This window comes from Chanodichthys erythropterus, chromosome 24 (genome assembly GCF_024489055.1).
Source record: "Chanodichthys erythropterus isolate Z2021 chromosome 24, ASM2448905v1, whole genome shotgun sequence".
Taxonomy (NCBI): domain Eukaryota; kingdom Metazoa; phylum Chordata; class Actinopteri; order Cypriniformes; family Xenocyprididae; genus Chanodichthys; species Chanodichthys erythropterus.
Window position 1 is genome coordinate 6887928 of NC_090244.1, and position 23883 is coordinate 6911810.

Here is a 23883-nt window from a genome sequence, read left to right on the forward strand (position 1 = left end):
ATATTAATATTTTTCCTTTCAGTGCACCTAATAAATAGTCTTTTATCAGTTAGTAAAGACAGTTTCAAGTAATATTGCAAAAATGTATTAAACAAAACATCCTCTTTAGCGCCTTTAAGTTTAAATGAAAAGAAATCAGTCATTTTAAAATATAAATTATCAAAATAAAACATTAACATAAATTTAAAATACTTCATTTGTTTATGCTCTCAATTTTCCATGTAATTATAGTCACCTGACTAGTGGCCAAAAACTGAAAGACTTTCTAAACATATGTAAGCAATAGGCTTTTTTAGAAAAGCACATTTAAATGATAATATTAACAATAATTAGGTCAATGAGTCAATGAATTATGAATAATTTACTGCAATTTTGTGAATATTAAGTAAACAATCAATATAAAAGTAACTGTAGTCTGACTATGAGTATTTTAAAACATAATATAACCTATTTTTTTATTTATAATATTATTATTAGTATTTAATTTTTGGAATCTGATAATACAGATTACATATAATAACTTACTTCACATCACTGATATCGCTAACTAATATAAAACTATTTAAAACATTTCGTTTATTGAAATCAGACTGAAATAAAATAAAATAAAATAAAATATAAATATTAAATTAAAAACTTCATGAAAATTGCTGCTAACTGGCAACTAACTGTAGACACTAAAATAACTAAATAAACACTAAAATTTAAATAAAAATAAACTTAACCTAAATAGTAACATGAAAACTATAAAAAAATTATATATCATATAAAAACAACAGCTAATTGAAAATCTTAATAAAAACTATAATAATATACAAATAACACTAAAACAGCATTGGCTTCAACACGCACAAAACTGTCAAGTCACCGCTTGACATCAGGAGAATATGCCTTCAGAAACGATCATATTTAACTAAAACCTTAACTAATAACTTTCCACCAATCAAAGCACACAGTATACACTAAGTACATATCCTTTACACTGCATTAGTAAATACATTTTTTTTACAACCAAAAATCACATAATCAAACTTTGCTCATGTCACACAGGCAATAAAGCATCTGAATCATGTTTCACTGTTCAAAAACATTTCCCTTGGTTTCAGCACTTGCAGCAGTGAATGACGTCACAACTACTGTGAAAGTTCTTACCTGTTTCTCACTCAGAGCCGTGATTTTCGCTTGGAGCTCGTGAAGTTGTTTCTTCAGATCTGCGTTCTATTAAAAATACCAAAGATAAGCGTAATAATCACTTGATTTGAACATCAGTGACACTGAGTATCTGAAGAAAAAAAAAATGCCTGGAACTATATAAATTCAGAATTAAAACACCAAGCTGCCTTATTAGTATGCCAAATATAATGCTCAGCCGTCAATCATGTTAAGTTCTCAAACAAACCAGAGGATTAGTTCTGAAGAGCAACATCATAAAGAATATTTACCTGTGGATCCTGCTTCATTTGGGCGACAAGTTTCTATGGCAACAGAAGAGAAGACAAGACAAGACAGTCAAAACTTGCAGTTTGGGAGGGAGTAACAGACATGGTGTGGCATCTACAGGCCACATGTGGAACTACAGCATCTGCCTCACATTCAAACAAAAGCAGAGCAGCAGCAGGCAGCCTGCCAACGGCTTTCTGTAACTGTCTTCTAGTTAACAACGGTTTGTGGAGACACCGTTTAATGTGTTCATTTAGAACAAACATTTTACAGTTGCAATGAACAAATGTAATTTATATGAAAAGGGTGAATTTCAGTTGACGAGTTGATCCAGGTGGGGTGAAATCGATCTTTGACTGACAGCTATATTTTAAAGGGATAGTTCACCCAAACTTCATTTAGGGTCTTCAGCTGAACACAAAAGAAGATATTTTGAAAAATTAGTTTCTGGTCCCCACTGACTTTCATAGTATTTTTTTTTCTATACTATGGCAGTCAATGTGTTACTGACATTCTTCAAAATATCTTCCTTTATGCTAAATGGAAGATAAAACTTCATTGAGGTTTAGAACAACTTGAGGGTGAGTAAATGTCAGAATTTTCTGACATATAATTTTTTTTTTTTTTTTTTGTGAACTATGCCTTTAAGAAGTTAGGGAAGAGTGGGGTAAGTTGTGCCACTTTATACTCAAAGTTGTCCTCTAGGCAAGAAGAAATGAAATGTTAAATGTTTCCCCGAATTATATTTCAAGACATCTGCTATCAATTGAATCTGACATCCAAAACATATGGTCATTGAAATTTCTTCTACTAAAAAAAAAAAAATGCCTTCTCAAATTCACATTTTCATAAACCAGTCGAGAATGAAGCAAAACAATTTTTAGAAGTAAAAATGCCACTTTGATCATTTAATAACAATTTAATATATTATTTAATAATTCATGATTAATCATTAGCATGATTTTATATATTGACAACATGTATAATATGTATTTTAAAATAAATACATTTGTTTTAAAATATTATCACCACATTTATGCTACATCATACATCACAGGCTCTTTCGAAATATATGAACAAATCATGACACATCTTGTTCCACTTTAATGATGGGATTTTATGTTTCTTCAAAGTTTTTGCAGTCCACCAGTAGGCAACAGTGAGTCATGCGAGACCACAAAACAAACCGTTCAGCTGCCCGGATGAGGCAAGAAATCCCTCTTCCACCTGCCCGTCAAATATTCCAAGCAACATGAAGACAAAACCAGACGGCAACTCACCAAAAAAAGAAAAAAAAAAAGAAATCTCCAGTATGTAAAAGAACACCTGCTTGAGATGATTCGTTACAATTGAAGTAATGGCTAACGCTTTATCAGCCCAGTGTGACCCTGATTCTCCTCCTCCTTCTTTCTCTCCGTCCCTCCCTCCCTGTCTTTTTCCTTTCTCTTACCCCACTCAGACAGCTCAACTAATTTTCTGCCTGCTGGGACACGCCGTCTCTGACTGAGAGGGACAAGGAGAGAAACATATCTTCATTTATCACTAACGTTGCAACGGAGGACCTAGAGACCTGTTCTTCCAGACTCCGAAATCATTTGAATCGCCCGAAAAGCATCTGCTTTCTGTCATTATAGCAATGGAGAAGCTTTCCGGCACTGGCTTGTGATTTTAACTCTTGTAATGAGAGTACGGTGACGATTCAGAATTGTTTTCCCCACATGATTTAACTGATTAGAAGCCCATTTGCGAGATCTCCTACCTGATGGACTTGTATTTCCACTTTCAGGGCCTCCTGTAATGTTTGCAATTCCATCATTGATCCAGTTCGCCAGAAAGAGAGTCCCAGGAAACTTTCAGCCTGTCTAGAGAAATCAAACAAAGAGGTTTCTGAGACTTATTGGATTTTTTTTTTCTGTTTTATATATTTAACTTTTATTTTGCAAGATGCTTGGAGGTTGACTTAAAGGGATAGTTCACTCAAAAATGAAAATTATCCCATGATTTACTCACTCTCAGAAGAACACATTTGGAGATATATTTAAAAATATCCTGGCTCTTTCATGCTTTATAATGGTAGTTAAGGGGGGACCAGATTTTGAAGCCCAAAAAAATGCATCCAGCTATTATAAAATATTTAAAACTTTATAAATTCAAATAACTAGCTTCCGGGCGGAGGACCGTCCACATACTGCGCAAGATGCCTGACGCAATGCATGACGTCTGATGTAGGAGTATCATAAGATTAGACACCTCTTGCAGTTCAAACAAATAGGGCTGTGCAACAAACTCAAGTTCCTCTTCTCTTATATCGAAATCCTCCGACATTTCTCTTAAAAAATGATCGTTTTAGACTTTTAACTCGTGACCGGTGTTGTGCTTTGCTCTATCCTCTGCGCTTCCGCATTCGTCATTACGTCATGCGTCGGGTCAGAGGTCACTCTTCCGCCACAAATCGATGTGTACGGCCGTCTGCCGGAAACTAGTTATTATAGTTAAAGTTTTAAATATGGATATTTTTCTTACAAAAACCCATCACTTCACTTCAGAAGAACTTTATTAACCCCCTGGAGCCGAATGGATTACTTTAATGATGCATGGATGCTTTTTTTGTCTTCAAAACATGGCCCCACATTCCCTACCATTATAAAGCTTGGAAGAGCGAGGATATTTTTAAATCAATTTTCAATTGTGTTTGTCTGAAAGAATGTAGTCATATACACCTAGGATGGCTTGAGGGTGGGTAAATCAGGGGATAATTTTCATTTTTGGGTGAACTTTTCCTTTAATTCAATGCCACCATGAGGAGGGAACACAAGGCGGTATCTAATGCGGTAAAAACGCACTTCTCTAAATCGAGGCATGATTCACAATGTCTCAGGTGGTAGTAAACAGACACGCTTTATCCAGGTCGTATTCCCAGAGCGATTCCGCAACACCACACTGCAAGAACCTCTTGTTTAAGTTCGAAAAGTATCTTGGCCAAACGGGACTAAGAGGAGGAAAAAACTAAATAGAGGTTCTTATTGAAAAGCAGTTTTCTGGGAGAGGAAAACTGCAGTTGGTGGATAAAAACTTATGACAATCGAAAAGATGGGCAGGACTGTTGGACGAAAACGGAACAACCTAGACGCAAAGACTTTAGAGTAACAGTGGGCGAAACGGAGGCAGTGTTACAGACATTCATTCACTCTCATTGATTTTGGTGTGCGGCCCTGTGCCAAGAGGACAATTATAACAGAGGCTATTAGAGGACTTACCAGCTGGCACTGAGACTGGTGTTCACGCGCTCTCTCCAACTCCCTGCACAAGATGAAACAGACACACACACACACACAGCCTATTAGATTGGGGAGAGACACTCCAATTCCCTCTCTCTCTTATACTGTCTGTGAAAAAAAGGGGCAACATTGCAAGCGCAGCATTCAGCAGGCTTCTAATTGCTCATCCCGTCTGTGAACCCCACGACAAAAAGTCCTGCATCCCTCCCTGCGCATCTCCCGGCATCTTCACCGACCTAAAAATATCTTCTTCAAAACTCAAGCATCGGATTTGTCCTTTGTGCAGTCCTGCCAAACGGAGTTCTGAGATATTAAGCGATGACTATACTCGCCAGCGATGACATCTGTCATGACCGCACGGAAGTCAGGTATCTCAGGACCTTCAGCCCACAACGCGCAGGAAACGACACCCTCTCAGATCGAGTCACTCTGCGAGTCTTTGTTCAAATAAAGTCTATAATAACACACAAGTAAATATTGCAATCACTTGATCTTTAAGAAGGGAACCATGTCAACTTGGGTGCTCACAAAAATTGGGAGTGATTATGAACACCGAAGTTGATATTAGGCACCTTTTTCAGGCAGTTTTCATTCTAAAATGTATTTTAAAATCACAGTGTCTATGCATTTATAATATAGGATTAATAAATCAAAACAACACCATTCTGACACAGCATTGATATTCATGAAAACTAATATTAAAAATACATTCTAAAAAATGCTGGGTTAAAAACAATCCAGGTTGGGTTGAAAATGGACACGTTTAACCCTCTTGTTTAAAAACTGACTATATGGCTGGCTTAAAATGAAGCCAAATTAGGTTGGAAATAATACTTTTTTTTTTTTTTTTTTAAATCTGACACATAGTTACTAGAGGCAACAGTAATAAACAAAAGGTGAACATTTATTAAGAAGCAATTTAATGCATGTTTATTGTTTAATTATTATTCATTATTCATATTAATAAATGTTAATTTCCAACATACTTTGGGTTCATTTTAAGCAAGCAATACAGTAATTTATAAACAATAGTTGAGTTAAACAAAACTACCCAGCAAGCTGGGCAAACATTTAACCAACCCAATCCATTTTTTAATCCATTTTCAACCCAATTTGGGCCATTTTTAACCCAGTATTTTTTAGTGTACAATCTGAGGTGGATTAGCGGTTAAGCATTTCTGCTGCCAACGACCAGGAAACAACACTATGTAAACATCCAAAACCCAAAATAAAGGCCCATTCACACCAAGAACAATAACTATAATGATAATTATATTAGCATTCACATCAGCAGGTGATATTGTTCTGTTTATTCTAAGCATGTGCTGCAGTTCTGTTGTCTGGCACTTTAAATGCTTGTTGCTCTTTAAAGTCAAGTGGATTTTGATTGGCTGTCAATGTTTTTAGCATTAATCAGCTGGAAAGAAAAATCTTGTTAATGTGTGCGTTTTGCTCAAATCAATAAATTAAAAAAGCTGGGTGGAAAAAAAATCATTCTGAAAAGGGCTTTTCACACTGCACTTAACCCCAGTTTATCATCGTTCTAAACCACTTTTAACCCAGGGTTAAGGAACGTTTCACACTTGTAATTTAGTAGCGGGGTTAACACCGCTTTTTACCCAGGGTAATGAAACCCTGCTCCGGAGCAGGGTTAGTGACTTAGCATCACTTTTGAGCTGTTAACCCCACATTGCGGTGCAAAACTTGTACAGTGTGAAACAATGTGGTGTTATAATGTTACAACTAGAAGCTTAGCAACAGACAACCTGATTTAACTGATTATGCATATTCACATGCTTTGGACAATCACAGAAACACTGTGCATTGTGTATTAACAGTAAATTCAGCGTTTGAGAAGAAAAATGTGTCAAATGCCGACAGAAAATGCGACAATTTGAGTTAAGTAGAGACCGTTTCATACTTACCTTTATAGTCCGAAATGTTTTTTTTCAGTACAAACTCGATACTAGTCGGCAATGCGAGGATGCGCAATGTTAAAGCCATGTAAACAGCGTGCTGTGTTTATCCAATCAATGACACTGACACCGCAGATATGCAAATAAGAACGTTAACTCAGGCTTTAGGAATGTGAAACGTCAGCTTATGAATACCCAGGAATAATTGTAACGCCAGGTAAATTATGAGCAGTGTGAAACGTGAATCAAGATAACCCAGGATTCGTTTCACCCAGGGTTTAGAATGACCCAGGGTTAACCATTTCAAGTGTGAAAAGCCCTAATAAGATTCCAATTATATTGTTTCTCTGTTATAGTTGTGGACTGGACTTTGATTTTTAGAACTATCTTTATCGTCCTTGGTGCGAACGGGCCTTAAGTCTCTGTAATAATTTACTGAAACTTGCAAGTCACCTTATTATTATTAAATAGAAAGCATTTGTTAAAATAATAGTAATAATAATACTAAGAGTAGTAATAGTAATAATAATAGTAATAAGCACAATAGATATCATTCAACTCATGAAACTTTGGTTAGAGGTAAATCCCCCTGAGCTAGACCAAAAAAAATCGATCTCATCATGGATGCCATAAAAGAGATTTATGTTGAATCATAATGCTGACTGGCTTTTAGTAAGCACTAGCTAACCTCTTAAAAAGGGCATCTAAAAACCCTACATATTAAAAAATAAGCAGATAAAATTTGCATCAGTAATGAAAAATTAATATATTTACATTTGAGTTTGCAATTCAAATTAGGTTCTTGTTTGTAATAGGAAAGTTATACAGTACAGTAACAGAAGGCTTTTTTTGTCTCCGTAAAGTTTTCAGTGACCTGTTGAAATGTTCTTGTGTAAAACTATACAACCAGCCCAGGACAAATCTACACTCCAAAATCTAGAAGAATAAAACTTTTGGTTGTACTTTGGCAAATATATAATCTATACTTCAATTTCAAAATGTAAAACACAGCAATTTGAATTACATAAAAGTGTGAATAAGTCAAAACAACGTATTGTAATAAACTTTATATACAACAAAATATTAGTACGCTACAAAAAAATAGCTGTTATTTTAAACGAATACCTACACATGTAACAACAGGCAATCTTGAAATGATTTCAATTGACCTATAAACAACTGATTCATTTGAGTGCTGAGAACAGATAAACTTTACTTAAGCAAACTGATAGAAGATGGCTAAAAATAGACGAATAAGGGAAAAATGAATGATTGTCCTTTATAAATAGTATCCAGGCCGGGATAAGGTAACAGAATATCACAACTACACCTGACAAGACACAAACTATAGGACTAAAATACTTCCAGTGTCATGTTACATAAGCTAGCAACGTTTTGTTTTGCATAATTGTTTGATAGACAAGAATGGCATCAACAACAAAACTCAAGTGAATATTTCAGAGCAGTATTAAACGCATTACATTTATCACATACATAGACCTAAAAGATTTGATTGCGACAGTATAAACGTTGAAAGTGAAACTACATGGACAAGGAAAGCAAAACCTAAATAAAAGAGCATAACATGTCAGGTGAAACAGTGTAAAGTTTTACAAACATGTCAAATAGCAACAATCAGTTCAACATATAAGCCAAACATGAGCAGAAATACACAGTTAAACAATAAACAAAGAGGTAAACACGTTACTAGAGTTTGAAAAACTAGTTGTAAACTAGTAAATTGACACTAAACTTGTGCTAAAAAGTACTTAAATTATCCAACAAAGGCTAAATGCGAAATATTTCTACATGACAGATATCTTAACTAAGCTTTAATTTGCCACCTGCAAAGCTACAGTAATATACAAACACTCTGACAGGGTACAGTTTGATCCAAAAATTATCCCGAGCTATACATCTGATCAGGGATGTGTAAATGACAGGAAAAGTTGAGCAGCACTTTGATTAGGCCACTATTATAAACCTCAGGGAAACACGGAAGATGATGCACAGTGTTTACCCGCAGCATACTTTCACAAATATTCATACAAGAGGTGGTTATGCATGTTTGATCCACTACAATATGAGTATAAAAGCGTTTCGACTTTCTTTTTCTCTCTCTAAAAGAATCTGGCTGTAGTTGGCGCAAGCTAAAACACATCAGCTCCAATAACTCAGCCTCCACCAACCCCAAAAAAAAAAAAAAAAAAAAAAAAAAGGCAACATAAAAGAAAATCACTTTCTTAAACAAGCAAAAAAATCGCAGTGTTATAAAAAGCATCACTTTATCACTCACCCACGACAAGTCCAGCTACTAAAAGCGTTGAAAACTATCAAAATAGGAGTGAATGTTTTTTTACAAACCTGCTGCTGGATATAAGGAGCTTTCATATTGTGCTACGGCTAACTCTGCTAAAGCTAACAGGCCAACAGCACAAATTACAGTTAGATGGACTCGACTGAGCCGCAACCACTAATTCAAGCCATGCATGAGGAAAAGATCTTCATTCTTCCCCCTTTTATCCCCACGCTGCCATCGGATACATTGTTTCCACTGAACTGGAAACAACCGTTGCGGCAACAATGTATCCAGCGAAGTTTAAAATGTTACAAAATAACAAAACGCGCGGAACGTTCGATTCACGCGCTGCACTTAGAAATACACCACTCAACTCCTAGAAATAAGCGGCAATTTAGCTCCAAAATCATCGGGATCCTGACTTCTCTACCTACCCGATCGCGACGGGGTTTGGATTTGGAAAAGCGACGAAGAGTCTTTGAACGATTAAAGTCCAAAAACGAGGCGCATAAAAGTTGCAATAATAAAAAAAGATCCCAAGGTGCACTTACCCTCCTCTACTCACTTGAGCAGTAGTGCCTCTCTCTCTCCCCACAAATTATTTAAATAAATATTTACAAACACTCCGAGATCTCGGTCCGATCCGATCCCTCACATAGCTGTAGTGGTCCTCTGGGCTGAATTTAGCTAGGTTAACGACCTTATTTTTTGTTTGTTTAATTTTATTTTGTGTGTGTAAAAAAGAGAGAAACTGAGATACAAAACAAGAACTCTTCTTCAATCTCATTCACCACAGCCGCAGCACTCGGAGATTCATCCGCGCAGGAAGAGGGAGACGAAGGGGGCAGGAAAAGTAGCCGTCAAAAGGCACAAATACTTTAAACATCTATTCAAACGATTCAGAGACATCGCGATTCCTGTAAAAGTGCGCGTGCTTAGTGTAAAAGTGGAGGTGAAGTTTCCTCAAAACGTGTTTGTGAAGAGGACTATTTTTTGTGACGGTGCGGCGAATTTATTTCACTTTGCCTAAGGAACAGCGGTAGTGCGTCTCCCATTGCCTAGGGAAAAACCCGGATGTAAACTCGGCGAAACTCATCTGGAGAAAAGAAGTGGCAGTCAACTCACTGAAACTCATGGATATACACTCAAAGAAAGCAAAATAAGTGTTTTATTAGTATAAAGATTATATATGCATATTATCAAAAACAAATACAGAGAGAAATGCTTCCTTTTAAATATAAAACATCTTACAAAGTATAGGCTAACTGGTTAAATTATGTAAACAATATAGCCAAATTAAAAAGTGCTAGACTGTAATAAAACAAAAAGGGAAAGATGCTGCTTCATTTGTCTGAAAACATTATAAGCTATTTATTAATAACAATTTTACATGCTCTAACAGACTTTCTGCTTTATGTTTATACACAACACTAGGCCTACAGTATTACTGAGTCATACAATAATGAAAAAACTGAGTTAGAGAATTTCATTTTATATATACAAGTGCACACACATATTTATAAATATATATTGTGTGTGTGTGTGTGTGTGTGTGTGTTTTATATATCACTTACAATCAGTTGTAAAAGTATATGCAGTTTCCTCATTATGAAATTTCTTTGCATATGGGTTAATGACGTGACACTGTTTTTGTGATAGGATAGAATTTTTGTGGAACATAAAGTAAAAAAAAAAAAAAGAAATAAAAGAAAACCTGTAACTGTCCCGGGACTGTAAAAATTAACATTAAAAGTTATAAAGGCCAACATTGACATGTTGGGTTAATTAGTATAATCGTTTATAATTATTAATCTAAAAAGCAAGCAGTGAAGCATATATATATATATATATATATATATATATATATATATATATATATATATATATATATATATATATATATATATATACACACACACACACACAAACACAACACTTTAAATATATATATATATATATATATATATAAACACACACACAAAAAAACTTTTTAAAAATAAAAATATATAGACACACACACACAAACACTTTTTTAATATATATATATATATATATATATATATATGTATATTTATATATATGTATATATATATATATACACACACACACACACACACACACACACACACACACACACATACTTTTCTGTGTCTGCCAAATCAAAGTCACGGCAACCAACTTCCAGGAAGCCATTTGCTTGTCATGTGACAAGAAAACCATAACAAAGAGAGGACCCCTTTAGACCCCTGTATGATTTTGGACATTCTTATTTATCATTGAAAAATATACAAAACAATATTTTTTAAAAGTAATTTATAAATTGGATCCAGGAAATAAAATATTTAATGTATAGAACTTCCCCCAAATATACTAATAATTGCACAGTATGTTATGCACATTGAAATATGTTATTGTGTCACTTCGACCCAGTTCCATTATTCTTCTTTATGAACATTTATGTCAGTCCAAAACATATTTGCATACATGCAACGAATAGCCTATATAAATGTAAACTCGTTTTATTTGTATTACTCCAGAAATCACAGGATTAGCTAATCTATATTCAACTAAACGTTCCAGTACTACAGGTTTCACAGGATAAATAGTCAGCAAAAGAAGTGACTGCATCCCCCATCCAGACCACCATGTCTGCCTGACACCACTTCACTCCCCCTGCAGCCTAACATCAAGTCAAAGTAAATGCCTCTGTCATTCACTGCTCAGTGTTTTATATCATACCGAGCGCATGTGCACGCTTCATGTCTCTTAAGAGCGTCAGAAATATATTTACGAAATAATCTACGCAAACGAATTCTCCTACCATGTTATGAAAGAGATGGCCGCTCCGTTAACCAATGAAATTGTCAGGAGTTAACAGTTTTTTCTGGGCCGCCATGACATATTTTTGAGGCTTTTTTGCAGATTTTTTTTTTGCTGAATCGACAGACCGCGAATCAAAAGGATTTCGCTTTGTGGCAGGTGTCTGTTAATGTAGGAGCGGTAGAAACTGCTTCTCATACTCAAATTCAGCTTTGATCCGAACTTAACTCTCAGTTGGAGGTTTTACACGCGTTTAAAACTATTGGACGCAAATCTCGCGAGAAATAAGCAAACGTGTTGATTAGCTAAAGCGAGTAAATCTAACCATGTTTTTAAAGTAAATAAAGCTTAGAAAAAAATATCCCTACCTAAAATGTACTTTTAAACGAATAATAAAAAAATATATTATCTTAAGAATAGATTAGATTATAACTGTATGTAATACTAAAAATAAATAAAAATGAAATATGTCAACAAAACATGGTTTATAAATCTAAATTAAGTAAACATACAAGGAAATAAATAATCATTTGTACATGTAAAATAGTAATAAAAAATCTAAAAGCACTCAAACATAACAATATGAAATGTGAAGGGCAGCTTATATTGTTTGGCAACACTGGTGATGATCAGAAAGCTTAAATATTAGATAAAATAACAGCGGCTTATTGAATCATCATGACCCTTTTATTCTCCGCTGTGTTCTGTCATTTATTACTGCCGCCTTTCACTAGTCTCAAGATGCCCAATTTAATAATGTTCTCCTGCAAAGCTCTAAATGCCACCATGACTTTAACATCAAGTCTAAAATCAGTCTTCAAATGTATTTGGGAACTTCAGTCCATAGTTAGTAGCTTCACACATTTATAATTTCACCTATATAACCTATAAAAAAATGAAGAATTAATTAGTATTCACATGTAATGTTACACAAAACAGCAGTGCAAATGAAGAAGGCTATTGTATTTTCATCCATCATGGCTTTTTTTTTTTCTTTCTTTCTTTCTTTAAAGCCTGCCATGCTGCATCATTATTCAGTCTGTCACATTTCTGCAGTCATTTATATTCTTTTTAAACAAGTATTGAAGTCTGCAGCCTGGCTTGAATGTTTTGGCACACTCATAATAAGATGAATAGGACATCTTGGCCTTCTCTCTCGGTGTGAAGCGTTTTGCCTGTTGTGAACAGTAGATGGCGCCATTGTACTGGCTAAAACTCGGCGCTAGTGAAACACTGTAAACTTGATCTCATCAAAGTGCTTTCTTGGTCTTCTTTTTTCCAGACAGGGTGCTCCACTTGCTCATTTGTGGCATTTATACAGCCGCATATGGAAGAAACTGATGCTCTCGGATGGGGACTATTTTTAATGTACTCGATTGTTTTTTAAACAGCAGTGGTATACGTTTCTCTTTCACTTACACACTTTTTGCACTCGTACATTGTTATAACCAGTGTCAAGGTTACGTGTAGGCTTTGTACACTGCAAAAAGGCAGTGTAGGAGGATGGTGCTGTTAGGATTCTTACCATAGATCTGCCAAGTGACCAACAGGGGGTGCTACTGTGCAACAGCTGATCTTCATGTGACAGATATTGAGAATTGCAGTATTTTTTTGTCTAATTAAACTATTTTAAACCTTAATAAATTAATAGCATTTCTTTTCCGAATATTTTAATGTAGGCTATATTTAAAATGGAGCGAGTCATTATGCTATCACGTGACCAGTTGAAAACTAGTTTATCTCGAGAAACCCTCAGAGCAAAATAAACAAATACTGTAGGCTACCTTTAACTGTAGTCCAATAAAACACATTCAGCATCAGTATGGCGTATAGCAGTGCACTGTGTGGTACTCTATCATTATCTAAAGCGATGTACTCTTAGAGAAATCTATAGTCACACATGGATGTCTCGGCGAAAGCATTGATTTGTGAATTCTGACATTTCACGACTGTCAGAGGATGAAGATATCTTCATCATAATTAGGGTTTTTATAAAGATAACAGCTCTTTAAAGTATTCAAAGCCAGATATTATCTTTGTGGGCTTACTTCAGAAAATCAATCATGCTAAAATGCATATCTCAAGCACATAGGAAACCTAACCTGCTTGAAAACTGACATTGATTTGAGTTGGGCCGACGTAGCATTTCAACAGGTGTATTAGAGAAAAGAACAGGCCCTATTAAAACATTATAATTCATTGCAAAGCAGTTGTATTATATTAAAAGATTTTAAGGACTAATCCGACCTAAAACGGATTGCAAACCACAAGGTTTGTTTCAGATCTAGCTTGAATGACCTGCTGTTTTGTGCCCATCTGTTGTTTCTGTGGTTTAATTGTAATGGACACACAATCAAACAGCTTTTTCTCTCTCTCACCTCTTGATGTTTTTGATTAATCTAAACAGGTCACTGTAATCAGCACAAAATCAAAAGCATCAAATGACATTAAGGCTAAATGAGATCCCAGGGTTCCTGCTTGGTAGTATAATTTTTTTGTAATAGCTTACACTGAGCAGAGGTCTATGAGATAGATAGACGGATAGATAGATAGATAGATAGATAGATAGATAGATAGATAGATAGATAGATAGATAGATAGATAGATAGATAGATAGATAGATAGATAGATAGATAGATAGATAGATAGATAGATAGATAGATAGATAGATAGATAGATAGATAGATAGATAGATAGATAGACATAGTATCCTCGGGCATAATGTGATCATATTCACGTCACTCACTTTCCATATGTCGTTTCAGAGTGGGTGGTCTGGTTGTGTCTTATTGTGTATTTAGGGAGGGTCTTTTGTCAGAACAAAGGGTTTTCCAGTAACACCTGTTCTGCTACATCAAAACCTGCATCTCTAAATATCTTTGAATTCATCAGGCAGGATCGGGTTAGTGTTCTGGCTCAGCCAAACCTCAAAGCGGACTGACATGAAAGCTGACGCATAAAAGGAAATGAGCTGAGGCTCATGGACTCTGCTTTGGTCTGCTGTGTGGACAGTAGTTAGTTTCACGATTCAAGTCACGATTAAACCTGCTACAACTACTATTACATGTGCAAGCATAGATTAAGGTAAACTATTAAGGTTTGGCTGATCCACATTTGCTTTTAGAATCAAATCTCTCCACCTGCATAAAATAGCTTGTGACAGATGAGAACATTTTGACCATAAATATATTATCGTCTCCAGAGCTGTTGCAGAAGCTGTATGAATGTTAAGATGTAAGGTAGTTTGGTCAAAATGACCGCTGATGAATTAAACTGATCAAAAATGTATCATAAATCAGCAAATCATCATATATAAGAAAGAATGATTTCTGAAGGATCATGTGACACTGAAGATGGAGTAATGATGCCGAAAATTCATCTTTGCATCACAGAAATAAATTACATTTTGAAATAGAAAAGTTATTTTAAATTTTAATAATATTCCACTTTATTACTTATGGAAGAGGATTAGGGCTAAGCAATAATAAAAATAAAAAAAACATCTCGAGATTAAACTTGTTAAATTTCAAGAAAAAAGTCGAGATAAAATGTTGAGAATAAAGTCATTAAATTATGAGAAAAAACTCGTTAAATTTCGAGAAAAGTAGAGAGAAAATATTGAGAATAAAGTCATTAAATTACGAGAAAAAACTCGTAAAATTTCGAGAAAAGTCGAGAGAAAATGTTGAGAATAAAGTCATTAAATTACGAGAAAAAACTCGTTAAATTTCGAGAAAAGTCGAGAGAAAATGTTGAGAATAAAGTCATTAAATTATGAGAAAAAACTCGTTAAATTATGAGAACAAATTCGTTAAATTATGAGAAAAAAGTCATTAAATTTTGAGAAAAGTAGAGAGAAAATGTTGAGAACAAATTCGTTAAATTATGAGAAAAAAACTTGTTAAATTTCGAGAAAAGTAGAGATAAAATGTTGAGAATAAAGTCATTAAATTACGAGAAAAAACTCGTTAAATTTTGAGAAAAGTAGAGAGAAAATGTTGAGAATAAAGTCATTAAATTACGAGAAAAAACTTGTTAAATTTCGAGAAAAGTAGAGAAAATGTTGAGAATAAAGTCATTAAATTACGAGAAGAAACTCGTTAAATTTCGAGAAAAGTCGAGATAAAATGTTGAGAATAAAGTCATTAAATTACGAGAAAAAAGTCGTTAAATTATGAGAACAAATTCGTTAAACTTATGAGAAAAAAGTCGTTAAATTTCGAGAAAAGTCGAGATAAAATGTTGAGAATAAAGTCATTAAATTATGAGAAAAAAGTTGTTAAATTTCGTGAAAAGTCGAGATAAAATGTTGAGAATAAAGTCATTAAATTATGAGAAAAAAGTTGTTAAATTATGAGAACAAATTAGTTAAATTATGAGAAAAAAGTTGTTAAATTTTGAGAAAAGTAGAGAGAAAATGTTGAGAATAAAGTCATTAAATTACGAGAAAAAACTTGTTAAATTTCGAGAAAAGTCGAGATAAAATGTTGAGAATAAAGTCATTAAATTACAAGAAAAAACTTGTTAAATTTCGTGAAAAGTCGAGAGAAAATGTTGAGAATAAAGTCATTAAATTACGGGAAAAAACTTGTTAAATTTCGAGAAAAGTCGAGAGAAAATGTTGAGAATAAAGTCATTAAATTACGAGAAAAAACTTGTTAAATTTCGAGAAAAGTCGAGATAAAATGTTGAGAATAAAGTCATTAAATTACAAGAAAAAAGTCATTAAATTATGAGAACAAATTCTTTAAATTATGAGAAAAAAGTCGTTAAATTTCGAGAAAAGTAGAGAGAAAATGTTGAGAATAAAGTCATTAAATAACGAGAAAAAACTTGTTAAATTTCGAGAAAAGTCGAGAGAAAATGTTGAAAATAAAGTCATTAAATTACGAGAAAAAAATCGTTAAATTTCGAGAAAAGTCGAGATAAAATGTTGAGAATAAAGTCATTAAATTACGAGAAAAAAGTCATTAAATTACGAGAACAAATTCGTAATTTAATGAATTTGTTCTCGTAATTTAACGACTTTTTTCAGTTGTACGCACAGCCTTGCAAGTAAACTTCACTTGACCCGTGTGACACACGTGTTCGACGCATGCGCAGTTTTGAGCATCTCTCACCACAAGTTACATCCCATATAAATATATTTGTATTCTTTCATGCTAGAGTTGTACAAATGAAGGTACTTTCTAACCTCTGTCACCTATATAGGCCTGCATTGTCACTGTAGCTTGCATGCGTTCCCATCTGTTCTGTTTATGCAGGTTTTCTTTGACTATCTTGTGAATCTGTACCCCCAGGGCACGGTTGTCACCTTGTGGATAAACTAATTACTGCAAAAAAAATGTGCGACCAGCACTACAAAAATCCAGCGGTGCGCATACAGTACGCGCGCACTCTTCTGATGACGAAATTCGCGTCACACACTGTATGCTGACCCTCGCGTATGTGTAAAAAGTATACTTTCGAGACTTCTTTTAACCGACCGCAAACTTTTGAGCGGTATACAATAGTTTCAGATTCACATTGTTTTAGGTTTAAGTTGCTATAGTTCCTTATAATCACTAATAAGCACAAATACATACCAGAATGCATTGTGTTTCGGTGAATTCTTCCGCCATTCTTTGAGCCCCATTTATGACGAATGATGCTCTGAAATTCCCTTGAGCTATTTTAAAGGTCATATTGTGCGACAGTGCTCGCCTCTGGAAAATATAACATATGTGTCACGGTCTGTAACATATAGCTCCCCCGCATCAGTCATCCCGCATTGTTAGGTATCAATAGCAGTTTAAAAATAACACACTGACAGTTGTTTGGTGAAAGTGTGCGGGTGTGTTTCAGGAAATGCTGTCCCCCGCTCGACTCTGTGACGTGTCACCAGGGTTTTAATCTCAGATTTAGGCTAAAACAGCTGCAATCACATTAACTGACAAGGAATTCTTCACATGATGTATTGTCTCTGTGTACACTTAACCAAATGAGCGCTCAAATTAGACTGAATACTAGAAGAGATTTTAAACACAGCCTCTGAGGTGAATGTGATTTCACCAAGTATAACGTGTTCCTGGATCAACATCTTTGTTAATCCTGGAACAATATTCCAATCAACCAGTCAGATTTGAGGGATAAGTTTACAGTTGTAGCAGTTATGGCCTAATGGTTAGAGAACCTGAATTTTTCAGCAGGAAATGTAGGTGGAGATGAATGGATGGTAGGTGGAGTGAATGAACAGCACTCTCTTCCACTCTCATTACCCACAACTGAGGTGCCCTTGAGCAAGGCACCTAACCCCAATCTCTCCCCAGGCGCCGCAGCAAAAACGGGTGTGTGTTCACGGTGTGTGGGTTCAATAGTCACTGCTGTGTGTGCACTTGGATGGGTGAAATGGGATACTTGGCTACCGTCACATCCAAAAAGATTGATGACGCACCATCACACTCTTTAACTGTAGTAAGTAAAGCCACCAATGTGCCAATATGGCGCTGACATCTTGAGTCTTGAGTCTGCGCAGTAGTGAGCGCAAAGTGGAGCCGCGATAACAAGGTCCCGCCCACACTCCCGCAGAATCGGTTATTCCTGCAGAACAGCTCATTATGTTGGTGTGAAATAAACAGTTCCGGAAATTTAGAAATTAAAGTTAAAGCTCCAATCTCCTCCCGAAGATCCAGAAAAACGTCTGTTGGTGCTTCAATGACTACTTTGCTTAGAGAAGCTGTCAATCTCAGCTGTCAATCATGACGTCAAAACCCACATTTTTATAGCATCAAATAACTAACTAAAAACAAATTTATTTAAAGAGCGAACACTTTATTTACCTTATTTGACATGTAATTTGACTGTTTAGTTTGTCTCACGTCCCATTACATTACATGAAGAGGGCGGGGTTTATGACCTATACTGCATCCAGCCACCTGGGGGCGATCAAGGTGCTTTGGCTTCACTTTTCAGGACTCGTGTGGCACACTTGGTGACTTCACTCACTCACTCACTCACTCACTCACTCACTCACTCACTCACTCACTCACTCACTCACTCAGTTTAGGCTTACAACCAAGGTTAGGTGTTCCTACGTCAGTGTTATTCCCCTATCATTTCCCTCTGATTTTAGGGATAAGTTATGGTTTGGGTTAGGTTTAGGTGTAGGGATAGGGCTAGGACTAAATTTCTGGACAGGAATGTTGTTCCAGGATCAACAAAATATGTTCCTACCCCTAAACCTAACTCTACCCATAACTTAAACATAAAATCGGAGGGAAACGAATAATACTGATGTAGAAGCCTAAAGTAAGCCTAAAACTTGACATTGAACTTGTCTCTCAAATCTAATTGGTTGATTGAAATGTTCAACAAAGATGTTGATCCAGGAAGATGTTGCACTTGGTGAAATCACAATCACCAGTCGAGGGCCTGATGTTTCTGCGCATTCATTATGTAATCCATTTGTATATTTTTATTTCCTTTTTATCTTATACCTTTTTCCTTCCTTTTTTTGTCCCTTCAATCATACCTCTTTCTTTCTTTCTTTCTTTTTCTTTCTTTCTTTCTTTCTTTCTTTCTTTCTTTCTTTCTTTCTTTCTTTCTTTCTTTCTTTCTTTCTTTCTTTCTTTCTTTCTTTCTCCTCCCACTTTTTGTCTATTTTTCCCTACCTGAGCAGCCCAGTATGTTATCTAACTGAACCCAGTGTGTAGGAGGGGATTATATATCCATGTGCTTATATGAATATCATCTCTGTGGATGGTGCATAGCAGAAGAGCTCTTCTCTTGTCCTCTGCTGCCGGTGGAGATCGGAACACGTGTGAAACGCAGTGAACTTTGACCTCACAGGAACTAGGACAAAGTTAACACTCCAGTATCCTCACTCGAAATTCCACAAGAAAATTTCAGCGGCTCTGTCAGAACTACTGTCTTCAGTTAAAGTGAATCTTACAAGAAGAGCATCTCTGAGTCATATTTCACACTAGAAAAACTATTCTTCCATGTTTTGTTTTTTTTAATGTTTTTTTTTTTAGTTGAAATTCTCATTAGATTCTAATTACTGTATTTTGCCATAAATTAGAATAAGTAATTAAATTAAATTATAAATTATAAATTAAATTAAAACAAATGTTTAAATACCTTAAAATGATAAGTAATAAAGTATGAATAATGTATTATATTATAAAAATGTATTATAAATAAATTATGTATTTTTGTGTTACGGTAATGAGAATGATATAAAAATGATAATTTGGTTGAAAATGTGTTTAACTGTCATAATGCCACAATACAAAAATATATCTTTATATAGAAATATATTTTTATGCAAATTATTTGTATATGTCATTTTTTATTAAATACCATTTTTTATTAAACATTTATTAATTAATTTAATAATTAATTTTTATTTTGGGAGAGAAATATGACATTGTTATTTTAGAAATTTTTTATATAGTATTTATTACTATTTTGAATGAACTTTTATGTTTCCATTCTCAGTTTCCATTTTAATTTTAGTTTAGTTTTATGTTTGTTTGTTTTTTAGTTGGAATTCTCATTAGAATCTAATTACTGTATTTTGCCATAAATTAGAATAAGTAATTAAATTAAATGAAAAATTATAAATTAAATTAAAATGTTTAAATACCTTAAAATGATAAGTAATAAAGTATGAATAATGTATTATATTATAAAAAAAATATTATAAATAAATTATGTATTTTTGTGTTACAGAGATAAAAATGATAATTTGGTTGGAAATGTGTTTAACTGTCATAATGCCACAATATATAGAAATATATTTTTATGCAAATTATTTGTATATGTAATTTTTTATTAAATATTAAAACATTTATTAATTTAATAGTTATTTTTTATTTTGGGAGTGAAATATGACATTGTTATTTTAGAATTATTTATAATTCTATTATATTTCTATTTTGAATGAACTTTTTTGTTTACATTCCCAGTTTCCATTTTAATTTTATGCCCCATTTTATTTCATTTTTATTGTTTTTTTTATATTTACCTATAGTTCTTTTCTTTTCTTTTTTAATTTTACTACTTTTAGTACTTCAAATTAAATTTATTTAAGTTATCATACCAGTCCATCATTTCTCATTTTTAGCTTTTCATCTAATATTTAGTTTTAGCTTAAAGCAACAGGCTTGTTAATATTGTGTTTTCTTGCACTTTTCACTTTTCCAATCTATTTCAGAATGCACATCATATATTACATGTTTAAATCAAATAAGAGACATGACAGCATTGTTAATTGAGCCGCCAATCCAAAATAAAGTTTTAATTTCGTCCTTTTTTTTGACAAAATAACTGAGCTAAAACAGAAATACAGTTGCAGCTCAAGACGTGTGTGTGTGTGTGTGTGTGTGTGTGTGTGTAACCAGCACGTATATGAACCGATGTAAGTCCCTGCATAGCGTAGTTAGCGCAGTGTGGGCTTCGCTCCAACCGTCTTTATGTAAAGTCTGAGTGGGAGGAAGGCCTGATCCGCTCTTCTGTTCCAAAGTTAGAACAGTATACTGCAGAAATACAGTGACGATGTGAACAAAACCACCCACTCCGACGATACAATGCGGAAAAACTCCTGTCGTACTCTTCTTTAGCACTTTGACCCTCTAGATTTGAAGAAATAACCATAACAACCTTCTTCCCCTAATTTAAGTGTATTATGCAATACCGTCATCACGCAAAGTGTGATTTACATTTGTGTGCGCTGTCGACTGCTTCCTGTGGTGGTTTACAACCAATTCCCTTGATTTACCAATAGATGGTGACACACTCCTGTCCTAACCTGGACCAGTGAAGAGAGAACGTGTTGCGGGGGAGGTGTTAAGAGAAAGGAGACCTGATAAAAGTGTGTGTTCAGACGTCAACGAGTCAGTCAGGCTGCACAGCAGGAGACGGGCAGGTAGCCACACGTCTATAGAAGTCCTACACCTGTTTGACACTTCCTGGATTGTGCGCACATGCCTGGTTGAAAGTGAAAGAGAGAGAGAGAGAGTTTGCTTAGAGGTAAACTTGCCAAACAAAGAGATGAGTTGCAGTAGGTGAGCCGTGAAGGAGGAGGAAGTTGACTGGCTGTAGTCAATGGATGAGATAAAGGAGGTTAACTGTCAACGCTGTACTTCGAGATCTACTTCCTGGTGTTGTGCTGTGCTGTTCTGCACGATTGCCTAAACTGTCCGCACTTCCACAAACCACCTCAGAACCTCGTCTTCGAAAGTTTCTCTTGCATTTTTTTTTTCGTCTGCTATGGAGACTTTGATGGACTGGTTTCCTGTGACCGTCACGTCTGAAGTTGTGACAGGAGAAGTCAGGTTGCATATCTGAGATGGAGCAGTCAAATCCTCACCCTGAGGGAGAGGTGGAGGGGCTGTCCCGACCTTTGGACGGTGAAGACCCCGGTGGTCCTGATTCAGCCTCCTCGTCTTGTTCAGACCTGTCCATCACAACCCCTGCAGCTCAACCTTGTCCCAACAACACCAAGAGCTTCTCTGGACTGCGGATCTTTGGTAGAAAGTGGGTGAGATTTTGAGACTTCCAACTTGAGTGTTGTTTAAAATGAAATATTTCGTTTTTGAAAGATTTCCCTTTCTTTGCTCCAAACATTTGTGATTGAAACAATACGTTTGGAGGCTTTTTTATTTTAATTATAGGCTATTTTATTGTATTTTATGGACTTTCAATTTCAGTGTTACTTAAAAAACAAGGTCAACTTTTGTTTAGGGTCTAATTCTCACTATTTACTAACTATTAACTATGTATTTTGCCTCAATAAACTCCTATTTACTACTTATTAAAGGTTAGTAAGGTAGTTAACTTTAGATATTGGTGGAATTAAGGGATGTAGAATATGTTAATGCAGAATAAGGCATTAATATGTGCTTTATAAGTACTAATAAACAGCATGCTAATAAGCAACTAGTGAGAACTGGACCCTAAACTACTAAAAATAATAGCTTTTTTTTTTTTTTTTTACCAACTATTAATCCCAAAATAGGCTATTTTATTTTATTTAAATTATAGGATTTTATGTTATTTCTCTAAACTTCAATGTTGAATTTAACATAAGAGCATTTTTTGACCAACTTTAGAGGCCAATAGGAAAAATTATATGTATTTGAAACTTTGAAAGTGTCTCTTCCCTTTCTTTACATTGAACGTTTGTGACTGAAACTGCATGTTTGATGTCTATTTGCAATTTAAACTTGTGTTTTGCTTGGACCAACCCTGTGGTAAAAGGCACCACCTGCTTCGTCTTTCTAGGAAACACACCTTTCCAAACCTTCATTGTAACTATTTCTACTTAATAACGTTAACTTGTAACTCCCATGGCATCTCCTCCTCAGGTGATGTGCGCTTTCGAAATTTCATCAGGCGTCTAAATTAATCCGACGATCTCCTGTGGTTATCTGGAAATAGATACCTTTAATGGATTGTAGAAGCAATTAATTACGCACTATAATTGTCCGACCTGTTGGGAGAAGAGCGTATACCTGTGCTCCACACTCCTGACCTCGCGCACCTTGAGCTGACTTAGATCTGAGTGATTTTAACCCGTTTTACCTGTGAAAAAATGAGACAAGGCACTGATAATATGAGGATGTGAAATAGTGAGAAAACAGAAGTGTGTGTTTCTTTTTGTATCTTTTCACCTCACCACTATCATGATCAGGATTCTGATATGATTTGCATTTTTGCACAGTTCAAAATTGTCCCCTTAAAAGGTAAAAATATAGTAGGCTACATAGAGTTGCATGCAAACGTATGGGAACCACTTGCAAAATCTGTGAAAAAATGTAACAAAATAAGAGAGATCGTACAAAATGCATGTTATTTTTTATTTAGAACTGTCCTGAATAAGATATAAAAGATGTTTACATAGTCCACAAGACAAAAAAATAGCTGAATTTATTAAAATAACACCGTTCAAAAGGAACCATTGGTTCTTAATGCTGTTTCTTAAAAAAATCCTGCAGATTTTTCAGTTTTCAAGGATTTTTTTTGCATATTTGAACCCTTTCCAGCAGTGACTGTATGATTTTGAGATCCATCTTTTCACACTGAGGACAATTGACAGACTCAAACACAACTATTAGAAAAGGTTCAAACATTCACTGATGCTCCAGAA

The 23883-nt window shown here is 34.8% G+C and overlaps 1 protein-coding gene across 13 annotated transcripts in view; it reads right to left on the minus strand.

Annotated features, from left to right (window-relative positions):
* The window catches only part of phf21ab (PHD finger protein 21Ab), a 34519-nt gene extending 17123 nt beyond the window's left edge, over positions 1-17396 (minus strand). For 7 of the 13 annotated variants that reach the window (XM_067378952.1, XM_067378958.1, XM_067378951.1 and 4 more), the window contains exons 1-5: positions 9485-9714; positions 4698-4740; positions 3200-3302; positions 1443-1475; positions 1153-1218 (exon numbers count right to left, since the gene is read on the minus strand). In XM_067378952.1, the coding sequence (XP_067235053.1) occupies positions 1153-1218; positions 1443-1475; positions 3200-3256 (156 nt within the window). In that variant the 5' untranslated portion in view covers positions 3257-3302; positions 4698-4740; positions 9485-9714. Of the gene's footprint in view, positions 1-1152; positions 1219-1442; positions 1476-3199; positions 3303-4697; positions 5450-8998; positions 9338-9367; positions 9436-9484; positions 9715-11754; positions 11831-17338 lie in introns of those variants that run through there. The other 6 variants (XM_067378950.1, XM_067378949.1, XM_067378948.1 and 3 more) reach the window with 6 other exon arrangements.
* Between the last annotated feature and the right edge of the window lie 6487 nt (positions 17397-23883).